Source organism: Zalophus californianus, chromosome 12 (genome assembly GCF_009762305.2).
Source record: "Zalophus californianus isolate mZalCal1 chromosome 12, mZalCal1.pri.v2, whole genome shotgun sequence".
Classification (NCBI taxonomy): domain Eukaryota; kingdom Metazoa; phylum Chordata; class Mammalia; order Carnivora; family Otariidae; genus Zalophus; species Zalophus californianus.
In genome coordinates, this window is record NC_045606.1 from 90024862 (window position 1) to 90049737 (window position 24876).

Sequence of the window (24876 nt, forward strand, 5' to 3'; positions counted from 1 at the left end):
TCAGGGATATTATTTGTTTCACCTAGACCTTCTGCTCTGATTTTGTCCTATTCTTTCATTTGGGACCTACCTCTCTTGTCTCTTCATTTTGTCTAGCTCTCTGTGTCTGCTTTTCCTGTGTGTTAGGTCAGTCAGCTATGTCTTCTGCTCTTGCAAGTAGTGACTTTATGAAGAGGAGGTCCTGTAGTGCCCCACAGGGCAGTGGCTTCTGTTCACCAGAACCTGGCACTTCGAGTCTCCTACTTGTGTTGCTTGTGTCCTGCTCTTGTGTCTGAATCCCATTACCTTTCAGGCCAGATGTCTGCATGGACTCTCTGTTGTGGCCAGTGCTTGCTCTCTGTGATGTTCGTGAGAGCCAAGCATGTAGGGTCTCAGGAGGCGTGACCACAGAAGGACTCAGGGGCAGGGCAGCAGTGTTAGCAAAATTTGCACTGAGCTGCTGGTCCCAGGTTGTATCCCCTGCAGCCTGGGGGCTGCCCCAGGCAAGTCCTCAGAACTCATGGGCAGAGCACATTGCTAGTGAGGTGGGTAGCAAGTGTCTGTGCTGTGCCACCTCCCTGTGGTGGCTCTGTTTATGCTGGGGGGCGGGGGAGGAAGATAGTGCCTGCCAGCTCCTTTGTTCCCAGAGAAGTCCCCCCAGCTCTCTCTGAATTTACTATAAACAGATCTCCCTCCTGCTGTGCATACGGTGGCTTCTATGTTGATTCTCCTTCCGTTGTTGTCTCTTCAGGGGCAGAGACCCAGCTATTACTAGCTATCCTGGCTCAACCAGTATTAACAGTGCTAAGTCTGCTGACTTTTAAAGCTCCAGGTTCCCAGTCCCACTGGTTATACAGACTCACAGAATTCAGCCCCTCTGGTTTTCAAGGCCAGATGTTATGGGGATTCATTTTCCCTGTGTGGGCTCCATTGTGTTTTCCCCTCTCTGTGTCCACAGCTCCCTCCTTCCTTTGGTCAGCTCCAAACCACCATGTCTGCCCTTCCTAACCTCTCCAATTCCTAACCTCTCCAGCGTGGCCGCTTCTCTACATTTAGTTGCAGAGTTTGTTCTGCCAGTCCTCAGATCGCTCTCCAATTTATTTTCTTGGATATGAGTGATAACTAGTTGTAAACATGGGACGGAGTGAACTTAGGGTCCTCCTACTCTGCCATCTTCCCAAGCCTCTTTTTCTATCATAGCTGATTTCTTTATATTTCCCTTTCCTACCTCAAGGCTAAATAAACTTTAAGGTAAAGTCCATAAAATTCAGAACATTTGGGAAGAAGAGTTTGCTGGAGTGCTCTCTGAAATGACTGATGATGGTCTGTTTGCTCCTATTTGTGAGAAGCAGTGATTTTTTTGGAGCTTGTCCTTTTGTATTTATGTTCTCAGTACTTCAGTGAGATCTAGCAAGGTGTTTTAAGCTGGTGCCGGGGTAGAATAATTCTCAAGACTTAGAGGAAGTTTAATTTCGTAGCCTATGCAACAGCAATTAACATTCCAACCCTTGCTTTAACAGAGCATCAGAGGGTTATTTTATGGTTTGTTAGGAATCCTCCTCCACGCCCTGTGAATGAAGGGGATGCCGCGATCATTTACAGGGCTGCTTTTCCTTTGGGAGATTTTGTTCTAGTTTACCTTAGCTCATTACTGATTCATGAGCTGCTATTTTGGTTAAAGGATGATGGAGGAGCAATATTAGGTGAGAGGCTAACAAAATTTGCTACAGACTCTTCCACTATCTCTATCCTTATGGGACTTGCTATAAAAAAACCCTACTCAAGACTTTCTTCTCCTCCATCCCTCCCCATGAGTGCTTTTTTCCTATTAAGGTCCTCTTGTAAAAGGACTGCATTCACGGTTCATGCTTCTGTCATTTGCTCTTTACAAGGTACTCTGCTTTTATTAAGCACCAGTCCATAAAATGTTCTGGGTTTTTCTATTCCCCAATGGCAGTTGATTTTGACTTAGCGGGGAGATAGGAAGCCCCTCAACATTTCTAGCTCAAGTGGAGTCTTTGGTTAGATGGCAGAACAGTTGAGCTTTGAAGGCTCTTTGCTGCATCATTAGACTAGTTTGTAATTATTTTATGGTTAATGCAAGGTATGTTGAAACCATTATTTCTGAAAGTGGACTTGGAGGTTATCTTGGTAGATAGGTGTTTGAGTCTTATCACTTTGAAATTAGAGGTGGCTTTTTCAAGTATAATACTAGCTAATCATCTCAGCTGATTTCTGAGGTGTTATTTCTCTGAATAGAAGCATTGACTTATTTAAAGACTGTACTTGGAACCCAGCAGATAAGGGAGTTGCACAGATAGTCCTTGGTAGATACCTGGTACATATAGTAGATAATAGAGTAGGAATTCTTGGCTTATGGAAACCAAGTACAAACTACTATTTTGCATGTGTTACTCTGTTTCTGATTTGGATTACGCGAGCCCACGCAAATTTATTCAATATAGGAGTTTGTTTTTCTGTTCCATCAAACTCTAGATTACTTTGGGACTTTTGTTCAATTCCATAGCACTAAATATTGATAGTTAAAAATGTATAGATGTACATCTATATACCTAAACTCTCTATAACTTTTGTGCCCAAGAGTGGTTTTAATTAATTTGTATGATAGCAGGTTGACTGGGGGGAGTGTAGGGGACAGAGAAAGAGGGTTACAATATCAAATCACTGCACACAAAAGCACCCTTTTTCAGCATCACCTTGATTTATTTTCCTAGTCTTTTTTTTCCTCAGAAGGAAAAATAATTTCATCAAGAAAACAAATGTTCCTGCCAAAGTGAAAGAATTTCTTTTAATGCTTTTCTTCAAAAAAAAAAAAAAATCAACATTGAATTAGAGCATGCTGTGCCCCCTTCCCCATTTTGCTGACCAGTTTTTTTTTTTTTTAAATCCACTGGCAGAAAACAAGATAGATATTTTCCTCAGATAGGATTATTATATTTTATTGCTGCTTTGTTTAGTATATATTTTTCTCAATTGGGAAAAAAAGTCTAGGTGAAAAAATTAACAAGAAAAGTAGTTTACATGGTCATAACACATAAATTGCTGCCAAAAGAAAAAAAATGTAAAAAAAAAGATTTTAAATGTAAAATATCACATAACTTCAAAAAACTTACCTCAATTTTCTACCATGTATCATGTACTATAAGTCAACTTTCTAAATAGGATTACAGTCCTTTATTATAAGTCCCTAGTGGTCCTATGGTATACATTTAAAAAAAACGCTACTACAAAATTTTTCTGTTCTTTTTGTTTCTGCCTATTGTGTACTTAAGCTATAGATAGATAACTTTTGAATAAAAAGCCTACATAGGTATAAATGCAATAGTTAACTGATCCTGTTTGCTGATGTCCTTGTCATGTTCCACAGAAGGTGGCATCGATTAGTCCAGCATCTTCTCCTGTTTCTTCCCTTCCTTTTTCTTTTTCTTAGATTCTGCTGTGATAAAAAATAGAAAAAGAAGCATCGCATTAGTAAACAATGGGGGCACTTTTCTTATACAGTTAACCCTCGAACAATGCTCAGGTTGAGGGGCGTCAACCCACCATGCAGTCAAAAATCTGCATGTAACTTTGTACAACCCCCAAACTTAACTATTAACAGCTAACTGTTGACTGGAAGCCTTACTGATAACATACATAGTCCATTAACACATATTTTATGTATTATATACTGTATTCTTACAAAAGAGCAAGCTAGAGAAAATAAATATGTTATTGATATAGTATTTATAAAAAAAAAAAATTCACATCTAAGTGGACCCATGCAGTTCCACGCCTCATTTTTCATGGGCCAACTGTCACTGTCCAGGAATGAAATGATTAGATGGAGAGACAAGGTACAGGTGCATGCCAGGAGAGTGCCTAGAATAGGCAGGAGTAATACAGCCGTCCTTCATGTGAACCTCCTGTAGATGCCTGTCGTCTTATTGGTTGCCCCCATCCGATAGAAAAAATACTGTCTGAGGGTCCTACTTAGAAAAGAAAAACAGGGCCGACCTCCCTGAGAGAATACACCAGGATACTCACTGCTCAATGGAGAGCTATAAAAGCTCTGCTTAGCCCCTCACTACCCATATGCCCTTTCCATGGGGCTGTTGATTGATAAGCATTTTTCCTGCCAGTTTGAAAGTGCCTCCTCTCCTGATTCGCCCTTTGCTTATATATCTGCCAGCTATTCATATTTGAAGGACCAGCTATGAACCACATGGAGCTTTGACTCTATAGAGTCTCCTAGTCTTGGAGGAAGCAAATGGAATGTACCAACCTGGGCTACACCAGGTAAGTAAAACCATGAGGATTTAAATCAAAACATCCCATCCTTTTCCATTCATTGTGCTGTCTCCCTTTTCCTAGGCAGAGGAGAATGCAGTGTAGAATTGGACATGTCAACTTGGGCTCCAAAGATGAGAATGCTCAGAATCGCTAGGCTACCAAGTGAAAGGATGTTGCTAAATGTTTGTAAGATCCTTCCCCCTGTTTGGCCCGCAGTAGTGGTAGAAACATAGGGGTTAGTACAGGCTCCGGAGTCAGACGGCTGGCATGTAAGTCCTAGCTCCATCACTAAGTTACTTTGAGGCTTCCTGAAAGCCAATTCATGTATTTGTGTCTCAGGTCTCTCACTTGTGAATGGGCATACGAATCGTACCACTTTATAGAGTCAATATCCACATTAAATGAGTTGTAGAAAATCGCCTGAGCACAGAACATGGCAAAATAGCCTGCGCTCAATAAAGTTAGTCTATTATCACACTAATGAAACCTGCTAAGAACAAGAGGTCATTTCTCGGTATAATTAATATTCTTCATCCCTAAGACACATTGAGCAGGTCCCTGAATGTGCTGAAAGACAGAGGAATACTGGGACAATGATGATGGCCAGCAGGGATTGTTTACTGGATCACAGGGCCTGTGTCCAAGAGAGGCCTATGGGATATAAATGCCAATCACGTATGTTATAAAAACGCAACCTTATACTTGGGGCAGAGCTTGAACCTTTTTTTTCTTATCCTCATCACTTCTTCTGATAAGTTCGAAAGTCCATTATATACCAGTTGAAATAGTATTTCATACAAAGTTAATTGTCCTAAGCTCCCTTTACTCAAGCTTCAAGAGTACACTGTACACAATTACGGCAGGAGTTGCTAACATCCTGCTAAACCACTGTTCACAGAAGACTGTATCTATCATCTACATCTGTGTCTTCAGTGCCTGGCACATAATAAGGGCTCATGAAATACTTGTTGCATAATAGTGAAGAAATGAACACTTGGATGGGAAACAGTCAATTCATTAGTATATAATTCATTAGTATTTCTCAAGAGAAGTACGAGTGTAAATTCAGTCAAGATCTTGCCATATTTCAGTACTTCTTTAAAGATACTTTATGAAGAAAAAAATTACACATATCCATGAACATTACCAAATTTCTCAACCCTTTTCCTTGTCTTTAAATAAAAGACTGAATTAACTGTGAATAAAAGTTATGTCCCATTTTAGTAGCCTATCAAGCTCACAGGGAAATCTGCTGTGAGCATGAGGGTCATGAATTGGCCTGGAGCAGGACTATACCAGCATAAAGCAAGTAGAGTCGAGTCACATAGCGGCTTTGTAGTAGAGTCACATAGTGGCTACTCTCAAAGGTTTTCAGAGCCATTGTGATCAGTATCCTGATGTCAAACAGTAGGGCACCTTGGTTCACAGTGAAAAGAGTCAAGGCAACGGAAGGAAGTGCACTCATGCCACGCCACATGTCACTCTTCCCCACAGGGATGGAGGCTGTGAAGCCCCAGTGGATACAAACAGGAAGGGAGCCATTGTGGAAATGCAAGCACAAAGGGCACCTGCTGGAAAAGTGTCTGGTTTTGTTCCCTTGGATGATCCCTACTGCGCCATCACTGCATTGAACACTCACGGTGGTACTCTTGATGTGTTTTAACCTCCTGGATGTATAAACCTTCATTCTTTCTCTGGCCAGTTTTTGAGGTGGTGGAGGATAGTATTCATCGTTCTCTCCTGGTATGTGTGTACCTCGTATTACTCGGAAAGAAACAGGTTGTTTTGTTTAAGATATATTTGAAAGTGTTCAGAAAGTCCTAAGACTTAAGAAGAAATACCCTAGAAAGGATCCAGCTCCTCATATTGCTACGAACCACCTGGAGGGCCATCTTGACTGTATTCTATTTAGAAAACTCAAAATTTGGCCAAGAAAATTCTTGCAGTGCAGAGCATAGTTCTGATGGGAGAGAAAAGAGGCAGTAAGAAAACATAGGGATTAATGTGAGTCATGCTACAATAAATTCTGAACCTATACATTTAAAAAATTCTGATTAGAAAACAAAATCCTTAAGAAGTGGCATATGGCCCTCTGTTTAGTAGGGCAATGAGGAAACAGTGAAATTCTCCTAAAATCATACTAAGAACGAAGTCCTCAAAGAATTAATTCTAATCCAGATCTTCCATTTACCAGCCCTGTGATGTTGGGCAAATTGATCATTTTGCATCTGTTTCCTATAAACTGGGGATAATAACACTTAGTCTGCCCTCCTCAGAGGGCCATCATGAATATCCTGTGAGGTTACCACCTCTAATATCCTATTTGACCACTACTGTTCAAAAAACACTCATTTAGCAAATATGCCCCCATATCCACTATATACCTGGCACTGTTCTAGATGCTGGAATATGATGGCAAACAAGACAAAATTCTGCTTTCATAGAGCTTACAAGATTTCAAGACTGCTGTGAGAGTCTTTCAAAATTGTAAAGTACTCTAAAAGTATGTATTTTTTTAGAGTCATGGCTATGTGACAGCTTATTTTTATGACCTGAATGCCTATTTCTCCTCTTCCTTGTTGACTGTGGCATCACAGATGCATATAGTGTTAAGAGAGTATCCACAGGGACAATTACCAGGGAGAAAAAGAATGTCTATCGGAGAGTTAGCCTGAAGGTAGGACCGACCTTCTTCTTAAAAATATTACTTTTCTGGTTTTAGAAGTAATACGGGCTTATATAGAAAGTAAAGAAACAGATATATGTTAACAGAAATTGCCCATGTTTTCACAATACAGAGATAACACTTTCCACAGTGGGTTCATAGGTGTTTCCTTTCAAGGAATATACTTTGAGTAGGTATATATTGACAGTTGATAAAGTATTTTATACTAAAACTTGTTTTTTCCATACCATTGCATGTACTTTGCAGCATGCCCCCGGAGGATTCCTTGGTGACATTCCATTCCACTTGTAACCTTCCCTCTTTTGCTGGTGAGGTAGCTTGTTCTCACTTTTTGTTACCATAAATAATGATGTAATGCACGTTCTGTAGACAAACCACTATACTGTCAAGTGTTGGCTTAGTACAGATTACTGGAAGAGGATCTGCTGGACCGCAGGGCATTTGTAAAAAGCTCTAGATATGTGCTGAGGAATTTCTTTCTGGAAAGGCAGTACTCACTGAAATTCTTAGCGACTTATATTGGATCCTATCACAGCAAACTTGTTCTCAAAAGGCAAATAAGCAAACAGCACGCATCATCTCTTTTTCATCTATCACAGGCCTTTTTAGGAACAGAATTGCCATGCAGTCAGTACAAGTAAACACCTGCTCCCATTTTCAATATTTGGGAAAACTGAGAGAAAGTTGGGGGGGGGTGGATGTTGGAAGAAAGATGACAATGTAAACGTTTTCAGAGAACTCGAGGGAGATGTTATTTCAAGAAGTAGAGTTGAGAATTCTGGAATAAACTTATCATTTTCTTATCAAAATGTCTTGGTTTGATTCGTTTTTCAGATGGCCTGCCTGTGCCGCCAGAAAACATAAAAAGGGATTGAGAGGCGAAATTTGAGTGAGTGGAGCCTGGATTTTTACTAAAGTGAGTTCAACTCTGCTACTGACTCCAGTGAAGTAGCTTTGGGTCATTAAACCAATGGCAGGAACTACTGATGTGAATAGAAAAAGATTTGCACCTTCTCACGGGCAGAATTCATATAGGAGGCAGCTATGGACAGTCAGAAACGGACACTGTAGATTCAGAGAGCAGGAGGGCAGGGCCAGCTGGGGCCAAGCCGGAGAGACCACGGAAGCTAGCCTTTGGAGACTCGTGCAAGAAATCATGAGAACTGGGGCCCCTGGGTGGCTCAGCTGAGTGTCTGCCTTCGGCTCAGGTCATGATCCCGGGGTCCTGGGATCGAAACCATGTCGGAGGCTGCTTCTCCCTCTCCTCCCTGTTCCTGATCTCTCAGCCACTCTCTCTCAAACAAATAAAATCTTTTAAAATCATGAGAACTGAGTGAAGGAAAAGGGTATCACTGTCAAACAGTACACTTACAATGTAAATATGCCCAAAAGGCTGGAAACCACCCACATCCTTTTACTGTTTCATGAACCTATTTAAAAGAACTTGCCTGTGCTTAAGAATTAGCTGCCCACCTACCTGAAAATAGCTAATCCCTCACATCACCTAGCTGTTCCTCAGAACTGGTAATAAGGCTTGTTGAATCCTGAGTATGTAACTCAGTGATCTGCCTAGAATTTGCCTAGGTACTAGATGGCTCAGCTCCTTCATTAAATTTCCCAACATTTCAGTTTAAAGTGGGGTGGCATGTATTAAGTTGCACAACATAGGAAGAATTTTCTATTTAAAAATCAAAAGTATAATCTGTACACTTTTTTTTCTTAAATCATTCTCAGATCTCTTTAGTCCAATGTCTGTGCAATTATTCTGTTATTTCTTCTTCGATTTCTTCTTTTGTAATGCCATTTGCTTTGTTTCCTCTTACTGACTCAATGCATTTACTTCTAGGATTATGTATGGAATTCACACATACAAACAACTGCTCCTTGATGCTGCCCACACATTAATACCTGTTCTTTCCCTCACCGTCCATCTTCCTTTTCACTCATCAATTGTGTTGCACAACAATACCTACCTCTCCCCCTCAACCATCTGTCCTCCTAACATGTCCTTTCTGCTATCAAGTAGATAGGGCGGTACATGCCAGATAGAAGATAGGATGCATCTGTCTAGACACAGGCTAAACATGTCTGGACTCTGCTGGCAACCTCTGTCTTGCCCCCATTTACTCTGAGACGTGACTCGGCATTTAACTGCATCTCCTCAAAACAAAGTTTAACTATGAAAATGCTGGTGGGTGCTAGAGACTTAACTGCACGTTTAGTGGATTATGTCATCGACCACACAGAGGAAGCTTAATAAAAGTCACTAACCATGTCAGTTACTTTCCAAAGCAACTCACCCAGTATTGGTAGAGTAAACCCCTCTCCCTTCACCCAAGACTCCTCTCTGTAGCCTTTTCAGCCTCTGAGATACCTGTTGGCTTCCCCAGCCAATCATGAAAGGGACCCTTGTTAGGATGCACTTTCTTTACTCAATAGGTCATGAGTGTGTGGGGGTCACTCCCTGATCTGACCTACAGGTATGTGATACCGGGAAGAAGATCATCAACATGCCTATGGTATCCTCATGTATTATTAGCTATACCTACTCATTGGTTTGGAACAGCTGAACGTGGGTGTGGATTTTCCCTCTGAGTCACAGGAGAGAAGAGCAGTGAGGAAGGGGATCAGAAGTGTTTCATCTGTAAGGCCTTTAATCCACAGTGTTCTCACTTCTATACTGTTAGAGAAGGAAAACAAAAGCTGTGTGTGGTGGGTGGGGGTTGAATTTGATGTTCACCGGCTAAATTTTGTTTTTAACTACTAAATAAGCCTGAAGAGAGGGAAATATAACTAAGGCAAGGGAAACTGCATGTGCAAGGCGTGCATTTCTGATACCGATGTTAGGGTGTGTGCGCACATGTGCAGTTGGTGTCCCAGTCACTATATGTTGTCACACCTGCTGCTAGTGGGAACTCTAACTTCATTCTCATGTCTTTCAAAGTTTGAAGAACTCTACGGAGTTAGGCAGAGTGATATACGTACATAGGCATGCGCATACACACACACACACACACACACACAACCATGGAGGGGGAATTAACTTTGGGTTTCCTATGTTCAGCGAAAGCATCTGCCCCTTCCTCAATCAGTACACCACTCTGAGGACCTTACACTTCTTCCCTGTGACCTCCCCAACACAGATCCACTGACTTCTTCCACCCCCACCACAGGAAAGATATGATATTTCTGCTATCATATGTAAATGTTCAAAAGCTTGTTTCTGCAAGAATGAGGGCCCAGGTAGAAAATCTGTCTTATCAAATCTTATAAATTATATTGGTACCCTAAGCCAGAAATGAAGTGTATTATTAGCACATCATTACTTGCTCTTATCATACCCGATGTTCAACATTACATGACTGGTGCTACTGGAAAATCAAATTTTGATTTATGTCAAAGGGGAAAAGTTTGAAGTCTAGAATATTTAAAATTTCAGTAGGTACAGCTCCATAAATGATTTATTTGCTTCTCCAACTGATTTTTTTTCTTTTGGTCCCAACTGATTCTATGTATCAATTGCTATAATGGGCTGAATTATGTCCCCCTCAAAAATTCATACTGAATTCCTGACCCTCATACCTCAGAATGTGAATATACTTGGAGAGGGTCTCTATAGAGGTAATTAGGTTAAAATGAAAACATCAGCATGGGCCCTCATCCAATATGACTGGTGTCCTTAGAAGAAGAGGGAATTTGAACACAGACGTGCACAGAGCAAAGACTATGTGAAGACACAGGGACAAGATGGCCATCTATGAGCCAAAAAAAAAAAAAAAAGAGGTCTGAACAGCTCCTTCCCTCACAACCTTCGGAAAGAATCGACCCTGCAGAAACCTTGATTTCAGCCTTCCAGCCTGCACAACTGGGAGAAGACAGATTTCTGTGGTTGAAACCACACTGGCTGAGGTACTGTGTTGTAAGGAGTGCTAGCGAACCCACACATCAGTGAACTAGTTTTCACGCTTGCATTTCTGTATAGCTTTCAGAGTACCCTCATTAATTACGGAAGTGCAAAATAGATGTCAGTTTACTGTGTCTTAAATGTGTCCCTCAGAATTTTAAATATACATCATTTAAGTACGTGACTTTGGTAGTATGCAATATAGGATTTTATGCCCCCTTAATAGTTTCACGGATGCTCCCTGCAGTCGCCCGTTCACCCATCTGCACGTGTGTCCTCCAGATTTCCCCACCACCCGGTTCCTCTCGCCCCCATGCACCCGGCACTCTGTCTAGGCAGCGGCCAAGGTTAGACTTGAAGAGGTGCCCCCAGACTTCTCTCTCTTCAGAGAGAAGCCTACACAGCAGCTTAATTTAGTGCTTTTCTGCATCTGGGTGAAGATCTGAAAATATGCTTTTCTATGAATGAAAATAATATTCGGAAGCCTTGCAAGACCCGCTCCGGGTCTTGTCCCCTATGTGCCCGAGCAGTAGGACACCAGGAACATTTTTACCTGCTTTCTGCTCTTTGCATTTCTAATGAGCTCTTGTACAAATATTGTTTATCCCTCTAGAAAAAGTCTGTCGTTCTTTTTTTCTTTTCTTTTCCCTGCCTCTTGTGCTGAGCAACAGCTAGCCTGCTGTGATTTCCCTGAGGCTTCCCAGAGGCCTTGCATCAGTGCAAAGCTGGCTGGAGTCCCTGAGAGTACGTGAAGCGTCTCCCCTGGTTCCCAGGACAGCAGAGCCTCAGATCCTTGTGAAGCACCAGAGTCGCTATGACCCTCACCACACCAGGGCGGCAATCCTGAATCCAGCTCAGGGCCCGGCCTGGGAGGCTGCTGGGTAGCAGGCTACGCTGCACTGCTCTGTCTTACTCTACAGGAGTGTAGCCCCTTTAACGGACTCCAGCTTGAGAAATGTAGCACTAAAGGTTATTTGCTTTAGAGCACTTAGTACACAGAGGCTTGAGCCAAAAATGATCTAACACAACTCAATCATCAATGACCCCGAACATGTGTTTTAGGATTACTGTAGAAATACAATCCAAAATTCTTAATTTCTTTCAGAATATCCAAAGAGATGCCATACAGAGCACTCAGTCTGGGAAGCACTGTTATGATAGAAAGAACTCTGGAAAAGGACTGTTCTGAGCTCAAGTTCAAACCTGACCCCTCTCTGGCTTGGTGACCTTCTGCACATTGCAACCTTCGTGTCCTGTTTGCAAAATGGGAATGAAACTCCTTGGAGCTGTGAGGATTGGGACAATGCATGCTAACAACTGAGTGTGACGAAAGTCACATCATAAATCCTCAACGGGAACGACTTTGATGTTGCTCAGAAATGCTCATGATGAGCGCTACAACTTAAAACGCAAAGCACACGTTCTCAGTCCAGAAGAAGTCAGAAGGGAGAAATGCAAAAACTGCAGGGGGCAAAGAGAGAAGGTCCCTCAACCCAGGAACTCATTCGTGTGACTCATCCGCTCTTCTATTACGCAGCCTGCCTTCATACTACGATTCTATAGCTGTTGCGTGTGTGCACAGCTCATGAGCCTCTGTGCGTGGACTTTACCAAGGGAGATGCAACCACACACCCAGAGTGAAGTAAACCCAACAAATATAGTTCCTAGTTCTCACATCTGTCCCAGCTATGAGGACTCAAAATCCTTTCATAAGGATGGGAGTAAAACACCCAGGTGACTCTTCTTGCAGGTGAGCAAACGGTGCCCCAACAGTGATTTCTCTGTCGGTTCGGAGCCAGTGAATGAATGATGTGCTCTAGTGAGCCCGCCCAGGACAACTGGGTCAGATGCTTCAGTGATTGATTGACTGATTGACTGATTGATTCATTCATTCATTCAAATCAGTGCTATTCATTGAATTCCTCTCATGGACTAGGGACTACAAAGGTGAACAAGCTGTGACTCCTGCCCTCAAGAAGTTCAGGGCTGAGAGGCAAAGACACACTCACTACAGAGGAATGGATGAGTATCTTAACAGAACAGCCAGGCCTGCAGAAAGGCAGCAACCTAACACTTGGGAAGGGAAGCCTAGCAAGTTTTAACCCTGATCTCTTTTCTAGTCCTTGAATAAAACAAAGTCTGTTTGGCCTCTGGGACTTTGAACTTGTCCTTGTTTCATTTAGAAACTAGTATGGCTAGCCCCTGCTCTATATTCAAGACCAAGTTCCAGACTTACTCTCAGAGCGGCTTTCCCTGGTTTCTCTAACTCAGCCGCCCTCCCCACCCCCAGCCACTCGAACACTTGGCTCTTCAGTTTGTAAGACCACTTACTCCAATACGGAGTTATCCTTTTAGTTCGTAATTGTCTTTGTCACTATTATCTACCCACCACCCCCGCTAGAACATAGCAGTAAGAGGGAAGGAAACCTGCTTCATATCACCAGCACCTGACATACTGCCCACTCCACTGTGGTGTGGCTGGGGCAAGGATCAGGCGAGAAGCCAGTCAGGTGATGCCGGAGCATGGTGCGCTTAGGAGCCAAGGTCTGATTCTATTGCTGATGGGAAGCCAGGACGGAAGAGGGAGTTTAGGGCTGGGTCTGAAATTCATTCTTTCTTCGATAAGAAACTGAGATACCTGTATTTGTTTGTATTAGCTGTACAGCCTCATGCAAAGCGTCTAACTTCTCGGACTCAGTGTCCTCATATGTAAAATTAGGAATGATGATGGTAACTATTTCACAGAGTTTTTGTGATTATTCAATGACACAGTATATACTCAATATACTAAAATATCCTCCAAACATACAAGTCTCTCAATAAATATTAACTGTAATTACTACTGTTGTAATGGCCATAAGTTCTTTTGCCTAAAAAGGTATGGAGGGCAACACCCACCTCAAGATTTTCATTTGGAAGAAAGGAAATAGTTTTAAGAATACTGCACATTTACCAAGCATCATTACATATTCACTCCATCTTGACAATTAATGAGGTATTCATTGTAGACTTTAGTTTACAGAAGACAAAACTGTTAGGCTAATAAGAAAGGGGCAGAACTAGATCTTCTCACTTCAACTACAGTATCATGAATGGGAAATACAATACAGATGTTGAAAGACATTTCCACAGCAGAATGAAAACAAAATCAAACCTTAAGACCAAACGGAGCAAGGGTTTCCCTCTGATGAAGAAGGACAAAATTCCCGCAAGGCTCCCGAGGCTCCTCTTTCTGGTCAGATGCAAGGGCAGCAACCACCAACCCTGTCGGGGTCTCAGGAGGAAGGGAGCCCATCCCAGGCTCCCCCCACCACCCTCAACACAGCGGAGAGTCTCTCAGCCTAGCAAAATGCATCTGCAGAGTAGTGCCATGCTCCTTGCTAAGGGATGGCAGAGCCCAGAGTCTAGAAAGAAATGTTGGGAACTTCTTTTATCTTTAAAAGAAGCAACAACGACGACAAAATCTCTTGAGCAGGGGAGAAATGAGAATGCTGCGAATATCACTTTACCGACCCCCTTTCTCATTTATAATCAGCTGCCAAGTGCTATGTCCTGCACACAGCTGAGTCCTACACTGAAACAGTTACTGTTCTTTTGATCTTTAAGGATGAATTGTCACACCTAAGAGAGGGCTAGGCAACTGTCCAAAAAAAAAAAGAGAGCAGCAAGATGGTAAAGCTTTGAGAAATAGCTGGGAAGAAGTAAAAGGAACTGGGGTTCTCAGGAGCAGGGGAAATGTAACAAGGATCTGGTGACAGTTAATAGTGAGACCATTAACACGGTTCCCTGGCCCACCTATAGCACAGACACACATTCCGTTGCTGCCACCTCTTCCTGTCCCAGGCAAACCGGGAGGCTGACACAAATGCCATGTTCACCCATCAGTATCCAAAAAAAAAAAAAAAAAAGCACCACCCCTCACAATACCCCTTATTTATGTATCTTGTTTAAATAATGACTAATAATTTCCATTTCGACAATAACTTAAGATTCTAGAATGTTCTAAGATAATCATTAGGCCACATCTTCTGTAGTCCCTAGGAAAATCTCAGCTCGTACAAAGGCCTTCTGCACGAGCCCTGATTCAGCCACAGCTTAGACTCTGCACACCCGCGGTAACTCCCAGAAGCCTGCTCCACTGTCCTGCACCTGCTCACTCAGATGGGACTGCCTGGAAGGCCACGGCTCTCCCACAGGTGGGCCGTGTTTCCAGTTCCTCTTAGCTTGGCCGTCTTCTCATTCTGTAGTGAGCCCATCCTCCAAGGGCACCACTGAGAGACACTGCGGCTTAGAGACCCGTTCTTTGCCCTCTGAACAGTTCTGTGCTCTAATCGTTTATGCAGCACTTTTGGCATAGACTGGCCATAGTTCCCACTTTCTTCACTTGTCCACAGCTCAATTATCCCTACTTCCCCTCCCCCCAAACTGAAAAGACCATAATGACTTGACAAAAAACAAAACAAAACAAAAAAAAAAACACCAAAAACAAAAAACAAAAAACTACCGGTGGTTCCAACAAGGAGAGACCTAACTCGCTCTACAGTGGAGGAATTGTCCCGATATGAGATTACTCTTGGCAACTTCTTTTCCAAGAAATATCATCAATGCCTCATCTAGGCAAAAGGAGTAAGGGTTAGGTCCAATGAGGACTTCAATACATTCCAACATTCCTGGACGCTTTCTGGCCAATTGCTCACTACCAATTCAAGACCCACTCGCCTGGGTGGGTCTCTCATATTTATAGGGCGAGTTCTGAAAGTTAAAGATGCATTTCCCAGAGTCCCTCGCAGCAGGATTTTATAGGTGCCCTAGTTTCCAGCAAGCAGGCACACTTTGAGTCTTAGAGGTAGAAGTCAGCAACCAGGAAAAAAAGGGCCAAATTTGGGGAAATTGGGTATTTTGGCAAGAAGGGAGGCAAAAGTTTCTAGTTTCGAGGGAACAGGTATGGTGTTCAATTCTTAGCATATGTGCTGAACTGTGGGTAATTTTAGCAGCAGGGTTTCTGCTCCATCAGTCAACATTTGGCATGATTAGACATTTCTCTTGGATCTGTTGCCTTCTGCTGCAATCCTGCTGGATCCAACTCAAATCCTCTGGCCCTTCTGGAGATTCTGCGAGCTATATAATACCCCTGAATAACCCCTTTCTGCTTAGCCAGCTAGAGTAGACCTTGCTGCAACTAACAACCTGGACAAATACAGGATTTTCTTAATTAACAATTGTAATTAATACTCTCAATCTCTTTTCCTGAAAAAATTAAAATCTCCAGTGTCCAATGCAATTGCTTGCCAATTTATCCCTGGTAGATTCTGGCAGCAATGAAGCAAATTCCAGTTGCAATCTTTCAATCGCTGACCTCTCCGGAACAATCCTGTCCCCAACCCCAGGAAACCTGTATTCTAGTGAGGCACCTTTCAATTCTTATGTCTACATAAGAATATCACTATTCTCTCTTCTCTGGGTATATAATACTAAAACCTCTTCTCAGAGTAAGTGGAGTTTCAACACAGGAGAATCTTTAGGGAAGAGTTTCCAACTTGATATCTAGTGTCACTGAAATTGTACCAAGGCTAGAGTGTGGAGTTTCTGCAATATTGACATAACAACAGGAAGAACCATTTCTATCCAATGGACTGGAGTGTGGTGAGTTTCAAGGCGATTTTTAACTAAAGCAGGGGAGATAGTTAGTAATCTCCCAGAGTTCAGGTGCCAACTCCGGATATTAAGTGCCCTCTCGCCCCCAAGCAAGTCTTTTAAACTTTTGGCCTTATTAGGAATCAAGTCACAGTGATATTCTCCAGACTTTTCTCAATTTAATGCTGGGTAGTCACAGCCTAATCAGGCATCTTAATGTTCCATTCTAAAATTTAAAGAGCATTTTTTCCACCCCAAACGTTATGTCATTTGCATATTAAGCCATTACCATTTTCCAAAACAAAAGAGGACAGAAATCAAACCAAAAAGGTGTATAAAACAAACATACACATAAAAAAAAAAAAAGCAGACAAAAGACCAGAACCTGATGATGTGTTTGGTGAGAAGGATGACGATGGAAGGCAAAAAGGTACTTTCTGGCTATGAGCTCAGGGACTGGGTTAAAAAGGCAGAAAATGGCACTGAAAGACAAGAAAGCCCAAAACTGATTCTGCTCCTAAACAACAGGATGGATTTAGGTGAGTCACTGATGTTCTCTGTCCTCATGTATTCCATCAGGGTTACATCAGATGGCAGCAAGGTCCCCAGAAGCTCTACTATTTAGTGATTCTGGACATCAAGATTTATCTAACATGGCCAAAGTTTCATGGGTGTATAACACCGACACGCAGCACAGTGCAATAGAAAAGGCAGCGGGTCTTTGCTGTCAGTTTGACTCTGAATCTGAATCACCACTTACAAGCCGTGAAGCGTTAGACAAGTTGCTTACCCTCTCTGGGCCTGTGCTTTCTCAAATACAAACTAAGATAAATACATTTTAGTGCACAGAGTTGCTTTGAAGCTAAAATGAGGAGCACCTATCATATCATAGTGCCTGACTCCAAATTAGTGGGTTCCCTACCTCCCTCTTTCCTGAGTTAAAGTAGCAGGAAGCCCTGATGAGTTACTCTTTCCTGAAGAAAGGGAAAAAATAATTTATAATTGTGTAATTGTATGAAAATATTGCTTAAATGACTTCTTTACTGCAGCTTCCACCAGACTATGATAAATTTAATGTGTGAAACCTTTTTTCTTTTAGCATTTATTTTTTATACATATTCAGCACCTGCTACTCCTCGTTCCAAGCAAAAGGGATGCAGTAGAGAAAGGCACAGGTTAGGTCCCTGCCCTCCTGAAACTTATACTCTGGTAGATGTCTTCCAGAACAGTTTTAGAAATAATATTCGAGAGAGCACAGGCAGTAATTTCTCTAACATCAGTCATAATGACATTTTTCTAGATATGTCTCCTGAGGCAAAGGAAACAAAAGTGAAAATAAACTGTTAGGACAACATCAAGATAAAAAGATTCTGCACAGCAAGGGAATCAATGAAATTAAGACAACTTACTGAATGGCAGAAGATTATTTGCAAATGACATATCCAATGAAGGGTTAGTATCCAAAATATATAAAGAACTTCTACAACTGAATGCCAAAAACCCAAATAATCTGTAAAAAATGAGAAGACATGAACAGATAGTTCTCCAGAGAAGACATCCAGATGGCCAAAAGACACATGAAAAGATGGGCAACATCACTCACCATCCGGAAATGCAAATCAAAACCACAATGAGATTATCACCCCATACCTGTCAGAATGGCTAAAATCAAAAACACAAGAAACAACAAGTGTTGGTGATGATGTGGAGAAAAAGGAACATTCATGCACTGTTGGTGGGAATGCAAACTGGTGTGGCCACTCTGGAAAACAGTATGGAGGTTCCTCAAAAAGTTAAAAACAGAACTACCCTAAGATTCAGTAATTGCACTACTGGGTATTTACCCAAAAAATACAAAAACACTAATTCAAAAGGATATATACACCCCTATGTTTACTGCAGCCTGATTTACAATAGCCAAACTATGGAAGCAGCACAAGCATCCATCCAACTGATGAGTTGATGAAGAAGATATGGTATAGATACACAACAGAATATTATTCAGCCATTAAAAAGAATGAAATCTTGCCATTTGCAATGATGTACATGGATCTAGAGTACAAGGCTAAGCAAAATAAGTCAGAGAAAGACAAATACCATATGATTTCACTCATATGTGCAATTTAAGAAACAAAACAAGGGGAAAAAGAAGAGGCAAACCAAGAAACAGACTCTTGACTATAGAAAACAAACTGGTTACCAGAGGGGAGGGGTGGGGGGGAGGGTGGAAATAGGTAAAGGTAGTAAGAGTACACTTGTCATGATGAGTCCTGAGGAATATACAGAATTACTGAATCCCTGTATTATACTCCGAAAACTAATATAACACTGTATGTCACTGGAATTAAAACTTTTAAAAAAGAAGAAATCATGCTCTAGAAAGTGTCTTCCATTTGGGAGTCACCTTTGCACATGGTGTTGGGCTTTACCTAGTGCTGTGAAATACAGAACTCACTCCGGCTAATCCATTTTCAATTAATTATATACCTTAATTTCTGATATAGAAACAAATGACAGAATGTTTACCCACTTGAAATATTTTTACCACCATTTGTCAAGGTGAAAGCCTGACCAGATGAGAAAATGTAAAAAGTCAATGAGCTGCTGGACCAGGTCAAAAGAAGTCCTCACTTAATGTCTTCACCAAATACCCTGAAGGCTCCTTCTGAATCATGTCCCCAAATTGTCCTATTTATTCCAAACTTTTCAGCCCTTTCCATATCCATCTAGCCCTACCACCACCCACCACCTAATCCCTTATTTTTTTCCTCCTTATTCATTAGACTGCAGTTTCTCTCACCCACTGGCGAGAACCAGAACAGATTTGTACACGTGTATGCACGCATGCAGGCGTGTACGTGTGTGTGGTCTCTATGAGTTTCATACTAGCACAGCAATTCTTGATTCTGACTGATACTGAAATCTTTTAAGGAACATCTTAATTTTCAAAGCTACTGAGGCTGAGTCAGTTGGTCTGGGTTATGCCTGCGTACTGGGATTTTTATAAGTTCTCATAGGAAATTCTAATTTGCAGCCCAGGTTGAGAACCACTGTGGTAGAGCATGGGGACTTCTTCAATTCCTTTTCTTTCCCATGCTCTATTTATGCTGAATATTTTGGTTCTCTGACTGGCTGAAAAATATATTAATTTGAAAACTGTGTATCTCTGAGTTCTTCCAGTTTTGGAAATGTCCCACTGGATGAATATGGCCGCTAATTTTCATTAGATCTGTATAGTTGTCTTCAGACAAGTAATACTTACAAAGTTGGCCCATACATTCATATACTGACCCCACATCATGCCTTCCAAATACACACTGCAACCAGATTTCCGTGATCTGAAAAGGGCAGCCTGAATCCTAGATGTGCCATCTGCAGGTCTAGCCTGCATCTGGCCACCCTACCACTGGGGGCAACCATGTCCATGGACAACTCCGTCAGAGACTGAAGAGCTTGGTCTGTGAAATGAGTCCTTTCTGACTATCAGCAGCAAGCCAGCCAATCCTTCTGATTTCTGGAGGTATTTTTTTCCCTATTTTCATTTATTGTGGGCTTCATGTTCATTTTTTTCTGAGTTTCTCCTTATATTTAATCTGGATGGTATGGATTTTCCAGTCCCGTATTCATTTGCAAGAGCTGCCATGCCCCGTACCACAGAGCGGATCGCTTCAACAGTAGGAATTTACTTTCTCAGAGTTCTAGAGGCTAGAAGTCTAAGATCAACTGTCAGCAGGGTTCATTTATTCTGAGGTGGGTCCCGTTGGCTTCTCGATGGCCATCTTCTCACTATGTGTTCATATGGTCTTCCCCCTGCATGTATCTGGGTCCTAATCTCCTTTCTTTCTATGCCAGATTGGCCTGGGACCCACTCATACAGCTTCATTTCACTTTAATGACCTCTTTAAAAGCCTTATCTCCAAACACAGTCACATTCTGAGGTACTAAGGGTTAGAACGTCAACATTTGAATGGAAGGATGGTGGTTTAACAGCATTCAGCCCAGAACAACCCATGAAATAAGAGTGTAATACCTCCTTGTCTTCCCTCAAGTGGGATCCTATTTCTGTGAAACCATAGCCATGCTATTTGTTTCTGGTTCCCTTTCTCTGGCAGGAGAGCAGAGTGTAACTTTCTGGGAATGAACAGAAAGCTCTACATAATTTGAAAATTCATGATGAATGTAGTTGGTAAAAAAGCTAACAACAACAACTATATATATATATATATATATATATATATATATATATATATATAAAAGGCTGAAAGAAGTGGAAGAAATATAGGACCTATCAATTTATGCAGTGGAGAAAGGAAAAATGTAAAATAATGTAGCTGACTTCATGAAAACTGTGTTTGTTGGATAATCTAGGAGAGACCTGATTTTAGATTTTCTGCCTCATGATCTTCATAAATTTGTTCCTACTTGTCAGGATGCAGTCCCAATTTAGGGCTTGGAATATACAGTCACCATACAACAACTGTCTTAATTGGCCTGTTCTGCTAAGTTGTTTATTTGTGCAAGGAGACTGTTCCAATCCCCGCCCCCACGCCCCATCTGTGCAGAGGACTCTGATTTGAACTCATCAATTGCCTGCTGAAAAGCACTGGTGTGATGCTCAACATACAGGGCTTGTTCAATCCCTTTCTTAAGGTAATTCACCTAAGATTTCCTTCCAGAAAATTCGAGTTTCCACATCTGAAGATCCTGCGTGAGTCCATCAACATTTGCACCTGAAAACTGTGGTATAATGACAGGAACCTACCTTGAGGTTTGGGCTTAGTCAGCTTGCCACAGGGCTTGGAGATGGTGACTGTCTTCTGGCAGTCGGCATTGTGGAGGGCTCGCTTCAGACTTCCAGTTCTGGTTTTCAAGGCGGTATTCAGGTCGCATTCTCCCCAGGCCTGAAACTGGTATTTGCACTCCGCTAAAGGCAGGGTAGGACCAAACAGAAATCTTTGAGTTCCTCTAGTAGTGCCATAAAGGTAGACACACTTCTGTTTTTACCTTTTTGTAGAGTCCCATGCAGTTAAAAGAAATAATATGGAAGATCCCTATATCCTTCACCCTATTTCCCCTCAATTGTGATTATCTTGCATAACCAGAGTTCCTGAGCACAACCAGGAAATGAACAGGGATACATCCCACAGAAGTGATTCAGGTTCTGCCAATTTCACACGCACTCATTTGTGGGTATGTGTGCAAGTGCGCATTCAGTTCTGTGCGGCTGCGTCACGTCTGTAGGTATGAGCGAACACCGACAGCATTAATGTGCAAAAGAGCTCCAACACAACAGTCCTTTGGGTTAATCCTGTCATAGCCTTGGCCGAGGCACCTTCCTCCCTTCCCATCTGCTTGAGCCCTGGCCATCACTCATCTCTTTTCCATCTCTATAATTTTTGTTATTTTAAGAATGTTATATAGGGGAGCCTGGGTGGCTCAGTCATTAAGCATCTGCCTTCTGCTCAGGTCATGATCCCGGGGCCCTGGGATCGAGCCCCACATCGGGCTTCCTGCTCCACGGGAAGCCTGCTTCTCCCTCTCCCACTCCCCCTGCTTGTGTTCCCTCTCTCGCTGTCTCTTTTCTGTCAAATAAATAAATAAAATCCTAAAAAAAAATGAACGTTATATAAATGGAATCATGCATACAGTATGTAACCTCTAGAGATTAGCATTTTTTTTTTTCACTCAGCATAATTTCCTGAAGGTCCATCCACTTGGGTGTTTCAACAATCAGTTCCTCTTTATTGCTGAGTCATATTCCATGGTAGGTATGGATCACGGGTTGCTTAACCATTCACCAGATGAGGGATACCTGGGTTGTTTCCAGCTCTTGGCTGTTACAAGTAAAGCTGCTATCTGCTATTCGTGTACAAATTTTTAGAGGAACATAAGTTTTCGTTTCTCTAGGATAAATGGCCAAGAATGAAACCACTGTATTGTATGGTAAACAGATGTTTATTCTTATTAAAAAAAAAAAAAAAAACCCTGCCATACTCCTTTTTAATGTGGCTGTACCATTTTACATTTCCATCAGCAAGGTATGAGTGATCTAATTTCTCTACCTCCTCTCTAGCATTTGGTATTGTCATTTTAGCCCTTCTGATAGGTATGTGGTATACAGTGACAAGTCCCCGGTTTTTATTTCCATTTCCCTAACAGAGAACAGATGTTCAACGTCTTTTCCAGTGTTTGTCACCTATATCTCATCTATTGTAAAATATTCGTCCATGTCTTTCACCCACTTTCTAACTGGATTCTTAGTTTTGAGAGTTCTTTATATATTCTAGGCATTCATTCTTTAAGACACACTTTTAAAAACTTTTTGTAGGTGGGTCTTTAGGGAACCCATATATAATTTAAGACCAAATGTATCTGAATTTCACCATGGGCTTATAGAACTTACTACCATTCATAAAAAGTACCCCAAAGGTTATAGAGAATGAAAAAGATACAGTGTGTATATTCATTGTCCTTCTTTACTGGCTTATAGGTCAGAATACATTTCTGCCAAGAATAAGAACATTTGGGGCATTGCATACCACCATGGCCAAGAAAGACAAAAAGTCTGGAACGTGGAAGAAACAGGTAATCTGGGTGTTCAGTAGTGGGTTTCAAAGTTGGAAGTGTTGAAGGACTCCTTCCCAGACAGGCAGAGGACGCCAGCAGGAGAATGACAATGGTCAGCGAGAGAAAAGTCTATGAAAAGGGACTATAAGCAGCCTTGCTGGATTTGATAAGTAAATCTATTAACCAGTGTGGATGGTGGGGAAAGATCAAAAGAAAGGGGGGGACTAAAAGTCCCAGAAAGATGTCTGGAGAAGGAGGAGAATAAATAAGAGAAGGGGGAAGGAAGAAAAAAGGAATGAGAACTAGAAGAGGGAGAGAGAGGAGAGTAGATCAATGCACACTTAGGGAGGGATCAAGGGTATATTATGTCGCGAAGGGTACAACAGTGGTTCTCGATCTAGGACTAGTTTGACGCCAGGGATCATCTGGCAATATCTGAAGACATTTTTAGTTGTCACAGTTGGTGGAGATGGGGAGTGCTACTAGAAACCAGTGGAGAGAAGCCAGAGATGCTGCTAAACATCCTACAGTGCACAGAATAATATCCTACATTGCTCTCCCCAACAAAAAACTACATGGCCCCAAATGGTAGTAGCACCAAAGTTGAAAAACCCAGGGGGTAAGGCAAGATATCTGGTTATTCGCGATCTGATAAAATCAACTTACTTAAAATAAATGGTAGTCAAGCTCAAAAAGTTAATTGGTGGAAGAATGCAAGCATTATCCCAGAGTGGAAGATTAAATTAACAGGACAGTAGCGGTGGGAGTTACCTCCAAATTGCTTTTTCCAGTTGCAGGGGATCTTACATCTCTGGGTCTTCATGGTTTGCTTACACTCAGCTCCAGTCCGGGTGCCCTCCCGGGTGCCCAGGCCACAGTCCCCACTGGTGGGCACGCACACACTCCACTGCCATTCCCCACAGTCAGACTTCTTCACTTTTTTTTCTGGAAAAAAGAAAGGCACCGCAGTCAACCTCTGGGAAACCCTGATTCCTATAACAAACTTCATGCCAGGGCACCGTAATTGTGGGGTCTGTGCTTTTGACCTCTGTCTTCACCGTCCAGTGAATCGTAGCACCTTGACACATGTTAGCCAAATGACTGAGTCGGTGAATGATCAAGAGAAGGGAGAAGGAAAACTGAAGGAGACAGAACTCATATTAATTTAACTCTACGTGCTACGGACTGTATAAGGGATCTCATGACATCCCCTTTTAGAAGCAAACACTTCTGTTAAAGACGTTCAAAAACAGTGAAACATGAAAAATAAGGCAACGTTCTTTTAGAAGTAATGGTTGTCAGATTAGCATTTCATTGCAAGTCAATGTTCCTTTCTCTGTCTTGGAGATGGAATAACATAAGCTAAATGTGGTGGATCACAGACGTAAACAGACTCCCAGCTCCACAGCCTACTATTTATGACACGGGAGTGACATAGAAAAGTGGCTGTATCGCTCTGAGCTTCAGTTTCCCCCTTTGTTGATAGGAGATAAAACAAAATTTCCCTGCAGGACTCTTTTTTGAGGAAGAGACTCAACATAAGTAAAACACCTGCTTGCTCATCAGTGTTCTGTACATAGTAGCTACTAATATGATTATGTTAATAATCATCATCTATATTTTAGGACTTATGGCGGGGGGACCAGGGGGGAGGTCACTTAGGTTCCTCTAAAGAAGTAACAAAGGAAAGGAGGGAGGGAGGGAGGGAGGGAGGAAAGAAAGAAGGAGGGAGGGAGGGAGGGAGGACAAAAATCAGGCCGTTTGGATTAGACGGACATTAATCCATGAACAGTCTTGCCTTCATAACCCTACA

The 24876-nt window shown here is 41.9% G+C and overlaps 1 protein-coding gene across 2 annotated transcripts in view; it reads right to left on the reverse strand.

The window, feature by feature from the left end:
* Nucleotides 1–2682: 2682 nt before the first annotated feature.
* PTN (pleiotrophin) overlaps nt 2683–24876 on the reverse strand; it is a 97351-nt gene continuing 75157 nt past the window's right edge. Inside the window, exons 3-5 of one of the 2 annotated variants that reach the window (XM_027573984.2) lie at nt 23835–24008; nt 21259–21420; nt 2683–3436 (exon numbers count right to left, since the gene is read on the reverse strand). In XM_027573984.2, coding sequence (XP_027429785.1) covers nt 3381–3436; nt 21259–21420; nt 23835–24008 — 392 coding nt within the window. In that variant the 3' untranslated portion in view covers nt 2683–3380. The remainder of the gene's footprint in view (nt 3437–21258; nt 21421–23834; nt 24009–24876) is intronic. The other variant, XM_027573983.2, reaches the window with a different exon arrangement.